The 19,341-nt window shown below is 33.0% G+C and overlaps 1 protein-coding gene across 1 annotated transcript in view; it reads right to left on the bottom strand.

The window, feature by feature from the left end:
- The window catches only part of LOC147074832 (uncharacterized), a 59,127-nt gene that overhangs the window by 17,255 nt on the left and 22,531 nt on the right, over nt 1-19,341 (bottom strand). Inside the window, exons 3-5 of the mRNA XM_085943003.1 lie at nt 12,721-13,832; nt 11,632-11,770; nt 10,382-10,587 (exon numbers count right to left, since the gene is read on the bottom strand). Of these exons, the coding sequence (XP_085799129.1) occupies nt 10,382-10,587; nt 11,632-11,770; nt 12,721-13,832 (1,457 nt within the window). The remainder of the gene's footprint in view (nt 1-10,381; nt 10,588-11,631; nt 11,771-12,720; nt 13,833-19,341) is intronic.

Here is a 19,341-nt window from a genome sequence, read left to right on the forward strand (position 1 = left end):
GACAACCAGATGACACAAATTTATTTTTTATTACGCTTTAACCACACCAATCTGACATTTCATCGGATTGTGACGTTTCTCCATGTTTGCAGTGCTATATCTATGAAATAATAGATCTTCCAGTCCTATAAAAAATCATTTTATACTGAATGAAGGTCAGTCAAGCAAATTTTTATAAAATATTTCAGATTTTTTTGTATATTTCTAGAATAATGTGATATTTACGTCTGTATTCATTCGAATACACCATGCATTAACGGGTAATATTTACCACATAGGAAGCTAAGTTTTGTAAACATATTTTGGCCTTTTTAGATCAACCATGGCTCGCCGACACTATTTAACTGACAAGGAACTTGAAGAGTATGCTAACAACTTATCTGACAGTGAGAATGGAATGGACTTCAGTGACGATGACAGTATTGGGGATTTCGACCAGAGATAGTTGGAGGATGCAAGATGACGAAGCGGAAGTTTCCACTTATGATCCAAATGACGACCCACCATTGCAAATGGATGAGTCCTATGATCAACCAATACCTTCAACTTCAAGACTTCCACCTTCAAAAACTAATCCCCTAAAACTATTATGGAAAAGGAAAAATATAACACTGGATGAAGCCTGCTTATCTTTTTTAGGCAGCACATCACTTTTTCAAGAAATATTAGAGCTCAAAACACCTTACCAATTCTTCACTTATTTTTTTACCGATGATATAGTTGAAGAAATAGTTGCTCAAACGAATTTGTTTTCCATTGAAAAAGACCCGAGTAAGCCAGTGAGAGTTTCTTGTATTGACATAAGGCAGTATATAGGTATAATTATTTTCGTGTCTGTCTTTCGATATCCTGGCACTCGTTGATATTGGTTGATATTTATCAGATGTATATCCGTTTTAACCAATAAAATCAACAATGCCTATAAATAAATTTGAAAAGATTCGTCACTTTCTGCTGAACCAAAATGCAACGCTTCTTCCCAGAACTGACTCTAACCACGATAGGCTACATAAATTAATTAGGCCTATTTATGGTAAATTAAATCAAATGTTCTGTAAAATTCCTATGGAGCAGACGTTGTGTGTAGATGAACCAATGTGTTCGTCAAAAATTGGGCATTATATGAAGCAGTACATGCCTAAAAAGCCAAATAAATGAAGCTTCAAGTTGTTTGTGCTGTGTGATGTGTCAGACTTTGCCTACCTATTTGAGATATACTCTGGACAAGAAAATGAGGCAAAAAACAGACTTCCGTCTGAACCAGGCCTGGGAGAAAATGGGAATACTGTCGTCAGATTATTAAGAAATGCTTCAAAAAACATTAATCATATCGTGTATTTTGATAACTATCATATAGGATAATCTAGAGTATATTGTAAAAAATGTGGAATCATATTGTGTTTTAATCAAGCAAAAAATTGTTTTAAATTATTCCATAATGTATTATAAGTTGTTTTGTTAGTAATTATAAGAATTTGATTTATAATATTATAATTATAAGGTTTTAATTAAGTCTTTCAATTTTTCCATTTCATGTTGTAAACTTTCACTTTTATGAGCTAAATGCATGGTGTATTCATATGAATACAAATGGTTTTTATATTAAAATTTATCCAAAAAATATTTTTTTTTTTTTTTATTATTTTTCCCATGTTTTAGATAATCAACTACATATGAATATATTTTTTTAATAAAAATCGGAAAAATCATGCATTTAAGGGTTAATGGAGTAAATAATATTGTAATATAAATAATAATGGAATTTAGTATGATATTGCTGTTTCTGATAGTAAAGACTTAATGAATGGGTTAGCGAGATTTAAAATAGTAAAGCAAATCATGGTGTACTTATGGCCTTTCCGCTTCATAAATCTAATTAGTCAGCCAAATATGAAACTGCCGTAAAACGTATAAGATCATGGTGGAATTACTTTGTTAATAGTGCTAAGCATTGTTTTTTTCAAATCTTTCTCAATTTTATTAATTTATATGAAAAAATAAAATGAATTGGCAACTTACACATGGGTATAAATCAAACTTCATTCAAACTCAGTTTATTTCTGTTGTAGTTATTTGTTATAAAAAATATTTTTTCTGTTACATTTTCGTTTTTATTTTATTTTCCATAAAAGTTGATAAAAAAATCAATCCCGAAGGTTTCGGGATTATGTTTATGAATCCCGGGATTCATGGGTATCGAAAATAGCTCGGGATCCCGGGATTGGAAACCCTAGTGCTGACTGATTGAAAAAAATACCAATAAACCAAATCACAAATTTGGATAACACTCACTACAGAAGTGATAATAATAACTCAATAAGTGTAATTGAAAAATTTATGGACTTAGGGAGGCTTTCATTTAACAGTTAGTTAAAATGGTCGGTTGTGTAATGAATGATAATAAATTAATAGTTACGTTTTTTTTCACACATTTACCGTGACAAATTAGAGCCTCATCATATATAACCAACGACCGTAACATAAAAATGATATCATTTTGTTTTTGCAAGGTTAACATTTTTTAACTTAACTGACGTAATGCAAAGTTAACTGTTAGTTATAATGAAATCATCATCATTCGCACAAGCTACATCCCGATGCGGATTTAAAGCCTCCATCGCCACGAATATCCTCTATGTATTCTATGCGATTTTCAATACAGTGCAACCACTTAAAATTTAGTTTTAAATACATACTGCCTCGTCAATTTAATGTAGATAGCCAAAAATAATACATTACAATATTTTAAAATTTAATTATGAAAACACCTAAAAAGCGTACGTGGACTATGTAACCAAATAATAAGACAGCAAATCAGAACACAGACTGCCATTTTATTTTTGGTTTTGCCAATCGAAGAAAAAAATAATGCACTTGTTACCAATACAACTATAATGTAAGATCGTTTAATTCAAAAATCGAACTGCCTTTAAAATTCCTAATACGTAATGCGTATATGACTCCTTATATCTCGAGTTTGGCAACGTCTATTGTCTATCTAACGTCTATATCTGTAATAGACGTTGCCAAACAGCTGAAATGGAGGTGGGCGGGGCACATTTCTCGCCGAAAGGACGGCCGCTGGACAAATGCCGTCATCCAGTGGTACCCAAGGGGCACGAAACGGCCACAAGGTCGCCCTAAAGGCCGCTGAATTGACGAACTGGTAAAGTTCGGCGGAAATACGTCGCAGCGAATGACACAGGATCGAGAGAGCTTGGGGAGGCCTTCATCTAGCAGTGGATTGACGATATCTCGAGTCGTAATTATTTGGCAATAATTATGAATGGTTTCGCGAACTAATAACAATAACACACACTTACTTATCATATGGACCATCATTGAGTGGAGGTTTGTATTAACAGATGTTTGTTTTACAAAAAATGGTTGTTACCCTCTTAATCAACCTATTAGGTCCATTAGCAACCACTTTTGCTTAAGCTATTTCTTTTTGACACTGCTTCCTCTTTCAGATAATCTTGTCAGACAGTATCTTCCATTCTTAAGGTCTGACTGATTTCAATACAGGTATACTGGCAATAAAATAACTTAAACAACACATAATTTTATTTACTCAAACAGGTCCCATTTGTCATTGGTCCATGTTCCCAAAAATGAATAGTGGGTCACATGTTCAACCGATTGTTAGTAACAAAACTTTCGTTCAAATAAATAGAAAATTCGGTCACATACTTACTCAATTAAAATACACCGGCTTCATCGAATACCTATCTCTCTATATTGGTATTCAAATCTTTAGCTATGAGTATTATTAATCTATATTGCTTTACATAATTATGATATCAAAGTAGTACCACTGTTTGGTAAATAGTATTTTTAAACGCATCGATAAGAATATTTATAGGTGGTACTGCCACCTCGTAATTTATTGTAGTATTTGTATATTAAATGAAATATATTTTTTAATGCTCCAATGCTGTACAAACACACACACTATCTGTCTGTCTGACAAAGGTATGCATATCCAACAATAAGCTGTCTATCTTTCTTTATCGCACGAACATTTGCATGTGAAATAGTTTGTGTCTTTGTTGCGCGATCGCATAAATAGAACACTCAAGTTGCATCCCTGTCACGCGCGCTGCACTTAATCACGTATATGCATTTCGACCACACGCTTTTTCACTTAAAATACACCGGCTTTATCGAAAGAAATATCTATCAATCTATATTGATAATCAAATTGACGCGTTCTTTAGCTGTGAATATAACGATCCTATATTGCTTTGCAGTTAAATAGTAGTATTGAGCGCATCGACAAAAATTTTGACAGGTTGCACTGCCACCTGGTAGTTTCTGTTAAATGAAATATTTCTTTCTGAATGGGCCAATGCCAATGATTGTTTTTTTTTGCTATGCTATTATAAAAATATATCTTAACACAGTTTGACTTAATTTTGGCAACATGTGAGGTAATCAGCCATAGAAAAAAATCCAATTAGGTATATATTGGTCATTTTAGAATTAATATTGTGTTATTCAAAAGTCAACCATTCAATTTCTCAATTCAAGCAGTTTTTTTTGTATAGATTTAGAAAATTTACGAGTCTATTATTGGCAAACATTTATAAGAAAAAAAATATTTCCCACATGTGTGAATGTGACCCATTGTGTCGGTCGAAATTCTTTAAAAAAAATATCGATTTTATCATTCTACGCCCAACACACGTATCGTGTCAACAAAATAATGGTGTCTGACTTCACATGCTAATAAAAAATAACATGGCAATCTTTAATTAGACATAATATTATGTTTTAAACTCAGTATTATAACGAATTCCATTGATCCGCAGTATAAATAATTACAAGATAAAAAGAACTTTTTATATAGAACGTTTTTAAATTTTATGTTGAATCATATAAACTTGAAAATTCTATGTATTAATAATTTAGGACAAATAAGGCAATTGTCAACAAACAAACAAACAAATATAGAATACTAAAATCTCATTTTGATTTCCATAGTAACGCACGTATATATTAATAATTTAGTTGCTAGGACGACCTACCTCTTAGCAATCAATACTAGTGGATTGGATTACGGATTTCTTCTGAAATAACTTTTCATACAAAACAGAATTAGCTGAAAATGAATTCAATTCTACTTAAAGAGGGCTAAAAGTATTAAAAGAATGCATTGGCATCGTGTTCTGATATATTCTAAAAGTTTCAAATATCTAGCTAATCGGGAAGTTAGTTAAAAATCGATTGCAAGATTTGTACTGGATAAACAACCACCAGACAAACAAGATTATGAGCTGAGAAAAACGTGGTAAAATACATTTAAACAGATTTATCGAATTCATTAATGTAGTGGTCAAAATATGTTTTTTTTATTTCCTTTTCTTACTTTGCTTATAGGCACCCCGACAAAACCACCCGAACATTGCCACCCAGACATTGCCGCTAAGCCAAATCCGCCCGTATCAGTGCTCGTCAATACCGCCCAGACAAATTAACCTAGACAAAACCGCCCGAAAAAAACAAGTAATTTTTCGAATTGCGTATCGTAGAAATTTACATACTTACTATAATCAGTGTAATTTGTTGAAGAATGGGTAAATATATCCAACTAAACGAAAGACTGAAAGAGTTAATCTCTTTGTATGGTAGTATTTCTAATTTAGAATATTTAAGAAGGTTAGCATACAATATTGAAATTTAATTTTAAATAATTTATATATTTTTATATTTTTATTCGTATGTTTTTTTTATTTGTGTATCTAAAATATAATGTTATGGAAAAATAAAAATTGTCTCATTTCTAAATATTGCTTTTCCGGCAATGACCGGGTGGTTTTGTTGGGACCCCTTGCTTATAATATTTAAAAAAAAATACAAGGTTTAAGATAACTAAAAATAATTACAAGATAAAAAGAACTTTTTATATACCACGTTTTAAATTTTCTGTTGAATCATATAAACTTGACAATCCTATGTATTAATAATAAATATAGAATACTGAAATGTCATTTTGACATATCATATTGATTTCCATAATAACGTATATATTAATAATTTTGTTGCTAGGGCCCCCTTAGAAACCAATAATAGTGTTTTACTTTTTACGATTTTTTTCTGAAACATACAAAACAGAATTCACTGAAAATGAATTCATTTCTGCCTAAAGATGGTCAAAAGTATTAAAAGAATGCATTCCCGTCGTGTTCTGATGTATCCAAAAAGTTTCAAATGTCTAGCTATTCGGAAAGTTAGTTAAAAATCTTGGACAAAGAAGAAAAAATCTGAACAGGACAAACAAGAATACGAGCTAGTAAAAACATGGTAATTAAATGGATTTCAAATTATACACTTTTATATTTTTATAAAAATCGATCTTTTTTAAAGTGAATATAAAAAATATTAAAACGATGAATTAGTCAAAAATCTAAACGACGAAAAATTGAAAATTTAATAACCTAAATTTTAATAATAACTATGACCACAAATATATTGTAATAATAACGTTATTCGTGACATAAATATGTAACAAATTCACATTTTTTTTATAATTGTAAGTTTATCTTTGACTAGAAAAAATGTTTTTAATGTTTTCGGAATACATATTTATTAATTAATACAGTTGAAATTGGAAATTATCAAAAATATGTCTCAAATTGCAAGCTTCGTATATTTCCGCTGGGTGCCTCTGCTGGTATAAGCATCGCCCTTAATAACGTAATTCGACATTATTCTATGAACGAAGTCTTTACCTACTAGAGGCAACTAGCGGAAAAATACGAAGCTTGCAATTTGAGACACTTTTTTGATAATTTACAATTTGCTGTGTATGAATTTTTTGTTGATGGTAAGTACACTTTAGCATAAATAATAATACATGTCTGCTTAAAACTTTTTTGTCACATACCCATTAAATCCCTCCTACAACAGTAATAATTGCAGCATTGTCTTGTCGGATAGTCTACAAAAACTGCATATATTTTTTTTATTAAATCTGTCAATGTTTATTGTGTTGGTATGCCGTTGCATAATTTGACAGTAATGCATCTTGAAGAAAATTAAATCGCATAATAATAATTGAGGATGCAGTTAAGTATTGCGAAAATCGACTCTATTGTTATTTCGCAGAACGATCACAATGCTCTTGTAAGTATAAAAATACTTGGCACTATTTGCGTATTCTTTTCGTTTTTGAATTGCCGGGGTTTCCTGAAAACACGATTGTCCATACACTGTGGAGAGAGATTATTAAATAACTCATGTACATAATGTTTTATTTATCTCTTTATTGCATTATTGTTTTAAAACTGGTTCACCAACAATAACCTTGTGCGGTGGGGTTATATGTAAATTGTACAAAAAACATTTCACCGTGGCACAGTTCGCCGTGAGCTTTCTTATCGGAAAAAGACAACCGTATAATAGTATACGGTCTCCAATTTTATTAGATTCAATATGAACATTAATTCAATTTTCATAGCTGATTTTGGCAAAATTCATGAATTCAAGGATGAAAACCAGGGCTCAAAATTAATCGGAACGCACCGGAGCGCCGTTCCGGTTCATGAAATCGATAAAATTATCGCTCTGTCTCGTGGAAAAAACAATTTGACCGTCTGAGCTAGATAGGTCATATAATAAAAAATCTAACACACTTATTTTTGGAAAACAAAGAGTACCTATATTAATATCTTCAGAAAATAGTTGAACGCTCCAGTCGAGCGCTGATGAAAACCTAACCTAACCTAAAAAAATAATCCAGTAAGTGTATCGTTTATTTTCATCATTTGTTTGCTGCCGGCTTCCTGTAAACTGTAAACCGACAAGAACCGTGTTTTATTCAGACATGAATTTTATGTCAGTACTGTATGACCCAAAGAGGTTGGACGGTCATTAATATACAGCCATATATTTCTGATACAACATTTCACGGTAAAGTGTGTTACGACGAACTGCAACGTACAAGTTTCCAGACACGGTACGGTGGAATCTCTATCATTTCAATCTCAATTTTAAAAGATCGTACTTTGATATTTTACACAATGCCCTTAAATTGAGATGGGTCAGACATGATATATCTCATAAATAAGGTAGTCGCTGGATGGATGCAATTATCCAGTGGTACTCGAAGGCATCGAAAAGCCGCCCTAGGGTAGTCTGATTGGCAAAATATTAAATTTCAGAGCAATACTAAACTTGACAATGAAGAACAGAGAACGAGAATATTAGATTAAGCCTGAAGAAAATTTCCTTAGAAAAAGACAGAGTATCTCTAAGACAGGAAACACAAAACAGGCTACCCCGATATTTTAAAGAAAAATATATATCAAATTTATTCTACTTTAATTGAGTAGTTTACGTTGATAGCTATTTCGAGCTATAAACCCATCTTCAGAACGGTCAACTATAAATAATAATAATATAACTGAATACTATAAATTACTCAATAAAATTTGAATTCACAAAAATATTTATTTTTTTAAACATTATTTTCTTCTAGTTCTACGAGTTCTACCACGTAAACGTCGTTTCAATTAATTAATAAATTTATTAATATTAAACTATTTTTCTTATTCAACAAATAATCCATAAGATTTAAGAATGTAACATTCTTTTATACGTATACCTTAGTGGTCAGAGCACATTAGTTCGAATCCTGCTGGGTGTCTTACTTTTTCAAAAAGATTATTTCTAGTGGTAATATTTCTCACAAGTGTTTTCAAATTATGTATGTTTATTAATATTAGCTGAATCGTCCTTATTGTTTCTCAATAATAAATTGAATCGTACGATATTTATAAATATATTTAGATGAACGATCACAAATATGCCAAACTATCATAATCATAAATATGGTGGCTATAAACAGATTCTCTATTTTAAATTGAATCTGGCCGCATACAAAATATTAATTACATTTTTGTTCTGGCTACCCAAGCAACTAGAGTACGTATTCTTTATGCTGGCGTGCGGTTTCCCCCCGCTTCAGCATCTTAACACTGCATTCCCTCTCATCCCTTCCCATTGAAAACTTGCAACACACGAACGCGATGACACAATGCTTTCCGTCCGCGAGCAACGTGACGTGAACGCCAGCATAAAGAATACTTTTCACGGAAAATGCTACATAAAATGACATCGCGTATTTTAATATTAAAATGTCATACATAATACTTCTTTTTAAGTCAACGTTATGTTTGGATTTAAGGGGGGACATGCTCGTCGAAGGTCAAAATTGAGTTTTTATTGTATATTCAAACCATGATCCTGGAAACTCCTTAAACGTTGTAGATAATCTATTTATATAATTTTGAAGCCTTATTATCCTTTATAGTTATTTTAAACATTTTATGACTGCATAAAGTATTTTTGTTACATAAAATAGTATTCTTTTAAACCTCTCGCTCTAATGTTTTAGAATATAGTCATATTTCGGTACATAACTGTGCAGTGGTGTTAAGATTTTTTACATTTATTAATTTTTAAACGCATTTATGAAACCATTAGTATAATTTAATGTGAGATAATTTTTGTAAAATATTCACGATAAAAAAATATATTGATAATCTCTGTGATCCCAAATTTGACAAGAATTAGGCATTTTATTATTCAAAAAATCGGCAAGATTAACACATTTAAAGATGATTCTAAAGATACTTATTTTAAGCTATGTCTTTGACCATTCAAGTGTGATAAACATTTTATGAATAATGATTGCTTTATAATAATTATTGACCTAAGAATAAGGTAGTGTTTTTTTGAAATACCCCATTTCTTTTGTCATTCCCCAGTGGTTAAGCTACAACATACGGCCGTAGCCATAAATTGACAAACTATAATTAAAGTAGGGAGTAAAATAATATTGTTTGTTTATCACACTTGAATCATCTTTAAATGTGTTAATCTTGCCGATTTTTTGAATAATAAAATGCCTAATTCTTGTCAAATTTGGGATCACAGAGATTATCAATATATTTTTTTATCGTGAATATTTTACAAAAATTATCTCACATTAAATTATACTAATGGTTTCATAAATGCGTTTAAAAATTAATAAATGTAAAAAATCTTAACACCACTGCACAGTTATGTACCGAAATATGACTATATTCTAAAACATTAGAGCGAGAGGTTTAAAAGAATACTATTTTATGTAACAAAAATACTTTATGCAGTCATCAAATGTTTAAAATAACTATAAAAGATAATAAGGCTTCAAAATTATATAAATAGATTATCTACAACGTTTAAGGAGTGTCCAGGATCATGGTTTAAAAATACAATAAAAACTTAATTTTGACCTACGACGAGCACGTGGGCCGTTAAGCTAGACGAACTAAAATCAAATCTCATTTACAACCAGTTAGAACAATATGTAATATTCAATATTATTACTCACCGCTCTCTGTTCTATCATCCTCGTAATCGTGGTGGTGACCAACGCCGTGCTCCTCGTGGTAGCTTGGCGATCCCTGGCAATACTTTCTGTCATCGCTGACAGCGTACACGTCAAAGTCTCTGTCGGGTTGGACATCATTGTACAGGTCCAGAGATGGGTACGGCCTATCGCTCATGAAGCAGTTGTCGGAAGGTCCATGAGAATACCTGTAGTAATTAATATAGCACCCCATAAGTTGTTTCAGGTGCAAGCATGCTAATCTTCAAAAGTTAAAATACCCATGAATTCAGTCGCATTGGAGCTACTTGGTGTACATGATTATAAGCCATCCATGGACCGAAACCGTATGCGGCTTAGAACCATGTGCCATACTAAGCTTATCTTTTTTGTTTATGGAAATATATTTTCACAAAGTATATTATAAGCATCTGATCGTATCCGTTTATACCACACACTTACACTTACAAATTTAGTGAAAATATATTTTCATGAACAAAAATCATAAGTTTAGTATGGCACACGGATCTAAACCGCATACGGTGTCAGTCCATGGATGGCCTCTTAGTTAGAAACTCGAGACGTAGAGAAATTAAGGAGTAAAATCGAGGAAGCCATGGCACTATTTGGGAAATGTCCCCCACATCCTGAAGCGGGCCCCCAGACCAGGATGTATGGCGGGTTCCCCTACCTATCGCTAAGATAAGGGTATTGTGATTTTCGACAGTAGTGTTCCTCAAATGGTTTCCGCGGATCCCCAGAATTAGGGTTATTCCGTGTATTCTTAGCGATTTTTAAATACATCCAGTTGATTTATTGAGTTGTCTGCACTCATCGTCATATTATGAAGCACTGATCATGACCTCCGTTTGTGGTAGCCAAGTATCATTATCATACAGCCCTTCGCCATATTACATAAATAACCATTTTGTAAATCAGGAAACACTTCTAAATTCTACACATGAATTGTCATTTAATTATATAAATCATCATACCACATGAAATTGCATCGCACCACCACATATTTTAAAATGTTAATAATCTTTAAGGAAAATAGCGCCGCAGGCAACTTTATCTACTAATAGAGCAAATTTGTGTGTCGTTCTTATTTAACCTTTCCACCTGCCGCGCCGGGCTCCCAGGCTAGAGTCATATCAGCCCCCTCCCCCTTTGTGGAGGCCATGATTTGAGATGTAGCACCGTTACATAATATTGCTACAACAATCGCATAATTATCTTACTAAATTACTTACCTAAAACTGTAAGATTTGCAGTGGAAGTGTGTCTGCGAGACGCATACTTTCTCACATTCGTAGACATCAGGCACCAGCACTGATTTGCGGACGATCCCATGACCTATCCTGAAGCCGGATCCAGATCTTGCAGAGCATTCTGTCATTCCAAAAATAGAGTTATTATCATCATGATTATAAGAATATTAGTTTTCATGGTCTCACCAACGTCACAATGATGTCCACCCAATAACTGGTGAAAATATCATGATTCTATAGGCGCCATATGAATAATATACAGTGCATAAGGGAGTCCGCCATTCAAAAAAAAGTTATTATATTTTCGAATAAGGGCAATAGCAATGACTACTATAAAACTGTTAATTTAGATAATATTGCTAGTTATTGCTTATACTTCAAATACAATATTGACCTATAATCTGCAAACCGGCTAACTACATTTGGCCAAATTGTTCAGGAATGAGAAAAAACATAATAATTTAAATATCGAGCAGAATTTAACAATTCCAAAAATTCACTTGTAAATTATATTTTTTTTACAAATAAGCTGCACTATGAATTAATACACTATTTTTGCTTCCCTTTTATATATAAATACAATTTATATAAAGAGCGGAGTTGTTCCATTTACGATATTGGAAATTTAGCACAAGGCTGTTTTGTGTGAAAAACGATAACGCATTTGTTTATAGGCTTAGGAGTTTGAAATTTTGTGTGAGCATTGAAAACATGCTTTATAATAAAATCCCATCAAAATCTAATTTTTGATTAAAAGTGCAGTTGACTGGTTTGTAGATTAAGCAGTCGATATGGTAAATTTATTGTAGAAAATAATAATTATTTCACTTTAAAAAAACTGGTTATTCGTTAATTAAGATGAACGAAAACTGTATCGTAAATCATTATTTACTGCAAACATATTACCGCATTACATTAAAAATTAAGCAATAAGTAGCACTACCATCTAAAATCTAGTGCGACGACCTGACTATCGACAGCCTTGAGGATGACAATCAATAGAGATATTCTTCAATGAGAAGCAATGATGAAAAAGAAATATAAATAGATAATTACTAAAATTAAGCTCACCGTGTGGATTTCGGCGGTATTCCGGATAGTCATCCAAATACTCATCAGAATTATCATGGTGCCCATACTCATGAGAACCCTCATAACTGTCTTCAAATCCGTGTCCATAATCATGCTTATGGTCATACCCATGACCATATCCATGGGGAGCGATTTCAAACTCATGAGAATATCCCCCTCCGCCGTTGTAATCATGGCTAGAACTCCAATGCTTACTTCCGTGAGAACCATAACCATAACTTTCACCATAGCCTCCCGCGTAACCATTATCAATATTCCAATTGCTGTGTTTGTTATGATCACGGTGTCCGAGGTCAAAATAGTTAAAACCATGACCCCGATGATCATTATCTCGATCGCCGTAATGTGACACACCTTTTGTGGGATATTTACTGACATTCGGAAGATATCCTCTGTTGTGCGCGTTGAGTCCCCAATAATCATACGCTGACGTTCCGTGATGACGATGGCTTTCAAATTTATTATATCCTCCTCCATGACCATAGGATCCTCCGTATTGTCCCCAACTTCCTCGATCGACCACTCCTCCAGCGATTTCATAAGGAACGAAATCTCTATCGTATCTTCTATCATAAGGTTTTCTGTCGTCATGAATCTCTCGTCTATCATCCCAGTCTCTCCAATCCAATCTATCATCGACAGGTACAATATGATGGGGTCGTAATTCAGGACGTGGTCGTAATTCAGGACGTGGTCGTAATGCAGGAAGTGGTCGTAATTCAGGACGTGGTCGCAACTCAGGAAGTGGTCGTAATTCAGGACGAGGTCGTAATTCAGGGCGTGGTCGTACGTCATACGGCGGTCTTTTCTCAGCTCGCCCTGGGTATGTACTCCATCCTCTATGACTGTTCCATCTCCCACTATGACCACCTGTAGACCCGTGGTAGTATTGAGTGCCACCGCGGTGCCCGCAAGGTCTTCCTTGACATATTCTGTTTGGCCAGGTTAAACTGCAGTCAGGTGCACTGTTTCTGTCTAACTCGTAGAAATCATAATCACGATCTTCTATGAAATCTTTCCGTAGGTCTAACAAGGCTCCAGGAGTTGAAGTCAGCTCACAGACTCCTTCACCTCGGTTTGATGGATCCAACCTATAAATTGAAAATTACAACATTATTAATTATGTATGTTACGCATAGTATGACCACATACTTTCTTTTCCCTTCACCACCAACCACATCTTCACCGTAGCGTAATGAACGTTAGGTTTCCTTCAAAGTCGTCTTGACGGTAGTTCTGTAGCGAGCCTAAAACTACAAGGTTCTAAGTTTTTGTCCTTGAAAAAACAAACCCAACAATGAAGTAGTATTCTAAGCTGCCTTATTGTTACTTTTGTTTCTCGATGGACAAACACTTAGAACCTTGTAGTTCTTCATTCGCGATTTCTCAATACCTTGGCTAGTGTGAACTAAAGTTTGTGTGATTTCTGTTTTGATTAAAACCATTACACTCAACTATTAATAAGAAAAAAACCTTCTCACTCGTCATAAAATGCCACAAACTTTTTGAAAGCTGAAAAAAATCGCAATAGCAGTAGGGCAATTTTTTAATGAAGCTATATCAAAGCTATTCTGGCTGACTGCTTCGGTTTTGTATGAGAAATTATATTTCTGCTACGATTTATACAAAGGCAACTAAAAGTCACGGAGGATTTTGAGTTCCATACGCATCGGCGCTAGAGGCGCTAGTTTTTGGTGGCGCCGCTGGCGGTCATCCATTTTATTTTTGATACATCGAAATCAGATTAAATATCATAACGTAACGTTGCAAGGCTCTGTCATTTATTGTGTTTTGTATTTTAAATATCGTTGGAAGTGTTATTTTGTATTTAAATTCTTATTCAATTATTTATTGTTATTTTTTAATATAGGTAAATACATAGATATCGTATTAATATTAGGTTTGTAAAATACACCGGAAGTTCTGTTTACATTCTCAATGAATGCAAATAAGTATGACTGACAAAGCGTGCATTACTTTTGTCGGATCTCCACAGCCTACTTCTACTATTATGGTTTGGTCTAGGCAGGGTTTAATTAAATTTTTAAAACTAACCAATACCATCTGCAGTATGTATTGTTAGTTGAGATGAAAACAAACGAGTATGTCTGACAAAGTTTAGTATGCAATATTTATGTCGGATTTACACAGCTTACCATTTCGCTTCGCCACTGCTGCAGAATATAGTAGCGCGCCAAGTAATGACGTATGTCGAATATTTCAGGTGTTCAGTTAATTGTAAATATTATTTGTACACAAATGGAACTTTCATATTTTTTCGAAATACGGCGCCAATTACCTACGTTTATATAAATATTAATTACGATTACAGATTTGATAATTCCATTGTAGTTAAAATTGTGTCTGATTTATAACATTGTAATTTCATTTCTTACAAAATGGATAATCATAATAATATATTTTTTTACGATGTCCTTTCCTAAGAAGATCATAATATCGGCCTCTTATCTTCTCTCTTATCTTATTTAGGTACGATTCAAATATTGAAGCACCATTTGATATAAATAAAAAGCATTTCAAGTTATACACATTTTACATTTTATTATTTTTACATTTTATTAAGTTTATCTTTGACTTAGAATAAAAAATATTTTTCTTTTTAATGTTTTCAAGTACATATTTATTAATTAATATTGAAGTTGAAGTTGTAAATTATCAAAAAAAAAGTATCAAATTGCATGCTTCGTATTTTTCCGCTAGGTGCCTGTGGTAGGTAAAAACATTGCCTTCATTTTGTATAAAAATTCAGATTGTAATTGCAATTAATTAAAAACTATTTTTTTTTACTAAATGGATGTAGCATTTTTATATCATGGAAAGCTAAATTTTATTAATTTGAAGATAATTTTATAAATATAATAATATTATACAACCTACTCCAGTTTTACGTAATATTAAATTTATTACCAATATAACAAATCACACACCACACCACATTTACTCACATGTGGAGCTGTATGTATTGAGTACATACTAGTTAGTAATATAGAAAATCAATCCACAGTATTATTGTAGCAATTGCATTATAAACATTTTAGATAGCAAATTGTTTTTACGAGTCAAGGTAAACGTTATATAATCGAGCAGTATCAAATCTTTGCCTCGCCTAATGATCACAAGCACTAGATTCGCGGTGGGCATTTAAGCATATTTGACGACACATGTTTTAAGAACAAAACTAGGTTACGTTAAATTTTCTAATTGCGTTGGTTATGTTTTCAAGCGTGGATTAGGTAAATATCAAAAACAGTTGCGGATATATCAAATTTGTAATCTTATGCTGCATTTTTATGTGGTGATTTTTGTCATTTAACTCGGTGTTGTTTGGGCATAGCCTGATAACTGCTTTATTGGTCATTTTATGTTAAGAGTAAGAATTCGGTGACTATATTATTATCTTCCATTTGGTAATAACCCGATATCTATATTTCACTTAAAATGCTCAAAACGCTATTGTAATAATATGATAATATGTGAACAAACACAGTGGTTAGTTTAATCAAAACATGACCAAAGACCTTATCATAGTTTGATCACTGATAAGTGACCTTATTTTCCGAATTAATGAAATAATTTACAATCTAAGTATTGTCATATTCTTCTTCAGTTATTAATTTTTAAATGTATTTTTGTCAATTGTAAACAAAAAAATGAACAGAAATTTATGTGGGCAATTCAAAGCTTAAAATGGCTCTCATGTAAATTCAACATTTTGCAGTTAACAGGTTATGCCCAAACAACTTACTATACCTATGATGTTGAATAACAATTGATAAGTGGGAACCATATTTCAAAAAAGTTTATCAACTTGTAAGTTGAATCGAATGTAGTTAAGGTCCTTCCTAATTTGTCGGTTCAACAGTGAATAATCATTCGAGTCAACCAGTTGCCTAGCAACTTACCTAAACTAATAAAAGCAGGCAATTATTTAAGTGAATAGCATAATACTTATTCTTTGCCAGGACGCTATGACTTATGACTGAGCATCATGACCAACAACCTTCTCAAAGGGTGACAGTGGAAGACCAGTGACATTTATGAATTGATATCCGATGTTTTCTTTAATATTCTGACGCGGTATAGGTATAGTAGTCATGGACACCGAAGAAGATCCTCGAAGGAAACCCAGGGGAGAAAAGGCCAGTGGGAAAGCCACGCACACGATGGGTTGATAATATTACAAAAGATGCCAACTAGCTGCTAAAAATCAGGAACTGGAAAAAACGTGCGGAGGACCGTTTCGGCTGGAGGACGGCGGTGGAGGAAGCCAGGGCTCGACTTGAACTGTAGCACCATCGAAGAAGAAGATAGGTATATAAAAGACAAACGGGCATTAACTGTCCTAATAATTTATAACCGATAGACCATGATTATTCGATAACCATTTGTGGATACGACGGGGAGCAATAACTCATAGATGAGCACCCTTAGTTATAGCTGCAGGCCAGCTGTCGATCGCTAGACTCAACGTATCTCAGTATGAGGTATATACCCGGATATATTGTTAACACCGCCTCCTCCCGCCTCCATAATAAAATCAATAACAAGAAAAATACGGATAATTTTTCGGAATAAACCCTCCCCATACAATTTTTCTTTGTGCATGTCTGAACTAATATGATAACAACTCGTATCGGCACGTCAAACTTGTTTGTTTCACTTGACGTCATCTTAATAATTACGAATATCTCTTCAACTTAAATCGATACGTTCCCACATTCCCTAGATTTCTTGGTTAACATTCAACTTTTAAACTAGTTTATGTAAATTAATATTAATATAAAATACAATAAAATCTCGAGCAATATGTAATATAGAACCTCCACAGAAAACACATTATATAGTTACGTAAAACTTGGCATGCAATTGGGCAATGCATACGTACTATAATTACATAGTAATCTATTACATATTTATAGAGATGCTTCTCATTCTCAGCATCTATGGACCCGTCCGCCACTGAATCCGCTTATAATAAATATACAATTGACTGTGAAGTTTATTACTATTTATACGTTAAAATATTTAAACTTCATAAAAATGACATTCGTGTTATTCACAAGTAAAAGAACTATATAAACATTGCCAATATCAGGTGTTTATCTAAGTGGCAACTTGTAATGCTTACTGTCATAATATCAACGTATCTTAACTAATTATATTAATTGGTGTTTTGCAAATTTCTACTTTATCACATAGATAATGTCAACGAGTTACAGTCGCATGGAATTTATATGTCCGAGGCCGCTAATATGCCACAACGACATACATCAGTTTGCGAACAAATGAATATTATCTACAAACATTTGTTATAAGAATATTTTAAATATTCTGATTCAATGGCAGGTACACTTATCAGCTATTTTTCTTCAATAAAATAACCGTTTTAAATTCGGACCATTACATCAGTCAATTTCTTGATATACATACAATATACACACAGGCTGAGTGTAACCAACTGGAGAGAAATAGAGAGCGTATGACAGATATTCCTGGAGGGTGGTGTTATGTTATATCAGTGGCGAAGGGTGGAGGTAGGCTGTCAAGATCAATCATAAATAGTGCACACCAAACTTTGTCAGTCATACGTATTTGTTTTCATCGAAATAAGACTACAATTATTTACAGACGGTGTTGGTTAGTTTTTAAAATTCAATTATACCCTACGAAACCAAGCCATAATAAATAATAGTAAACAAATACTCGTTTATCTATAAAATATCTAAAATTATGCAATTAAATCGTACATAGCTTTTTATATTTTATAGATTGAATAATATTTTTATCTACTTATTATAGTTTGGTTTAGGCAGGGTTTAATGAATTTAAAAAAAAAATTAACCAAGTACGTGTGTAATGTGTATTCTTAATCCAACGAAAACAAATAAGTATGAATGAAAAAGTGTGCACAATTTTGTCGTATGCCAAAACTATTATGGCATGGTTTAGGCAGGATTTAATTGATTTTTAAAAACTAACAAACATCATCTGTAAATTGTAGTATTAGTTGAATAAAAGCAAATATGTATGACTAACAAAGTTTAATTTGCACTATTTATGGCGGATCCTAACAGACTACCTCCACCTTTCGCTACTGGGTTATATAGTCTATCATAGTTCTAAAAGGATTATAGCATAAGCCTAACAAAATTAACTCATTTTTTCACACGACATAACAAACTCCGTCATATGATTAATCGTATGAATTTAGTAATAATAGCTTTGGAAGGTACCACTCCATATCATGTAACTTCCATAACGTAAGAAATAAAAGTAAACTCCCCATGACCATGCCGTATAAATTAAGCTAAACGCTATTAAAAATTTGATGATGATGACTGCTTCATTCATTTTTCACTTACGGTGTGAAAATTCACAAGTGACATCACCGGCCGGTGAGACGCGAAACCTGCAAATTGTTTTCTGCTATTATGTGAATCAATTTAAGGTGACGCATCAGTGAAACGCCAAATAATTTCCAACTGTAGGCGCGACGAAATTTTGGACTCGCTGCCATTCACTGAGAGAATCTCGAGCCAGAAGCACGTCACTTTGCTGCGTGATGGCGACGGGTCAATT

The sequence above is a fragment of the Rhyacophila brunnea genome, unplaced genomic scaffold (assembly GCF_057557595.1).
Source record: "Rhyacophila brunnea isolate RB1 unplaced genomic scaffold, BYU_Rbru_1.0 scaffold_15, whole genome shotgun sequence".
In the NCBI taxonomy this organism is placed as follows: domain Eukaryota; kingdom Metazoa; phylum Arthropoda; class Insecta; order Trichoptera; family Rhyacophilidae; genus Rhyacophila; species Rhyacophila brunnea.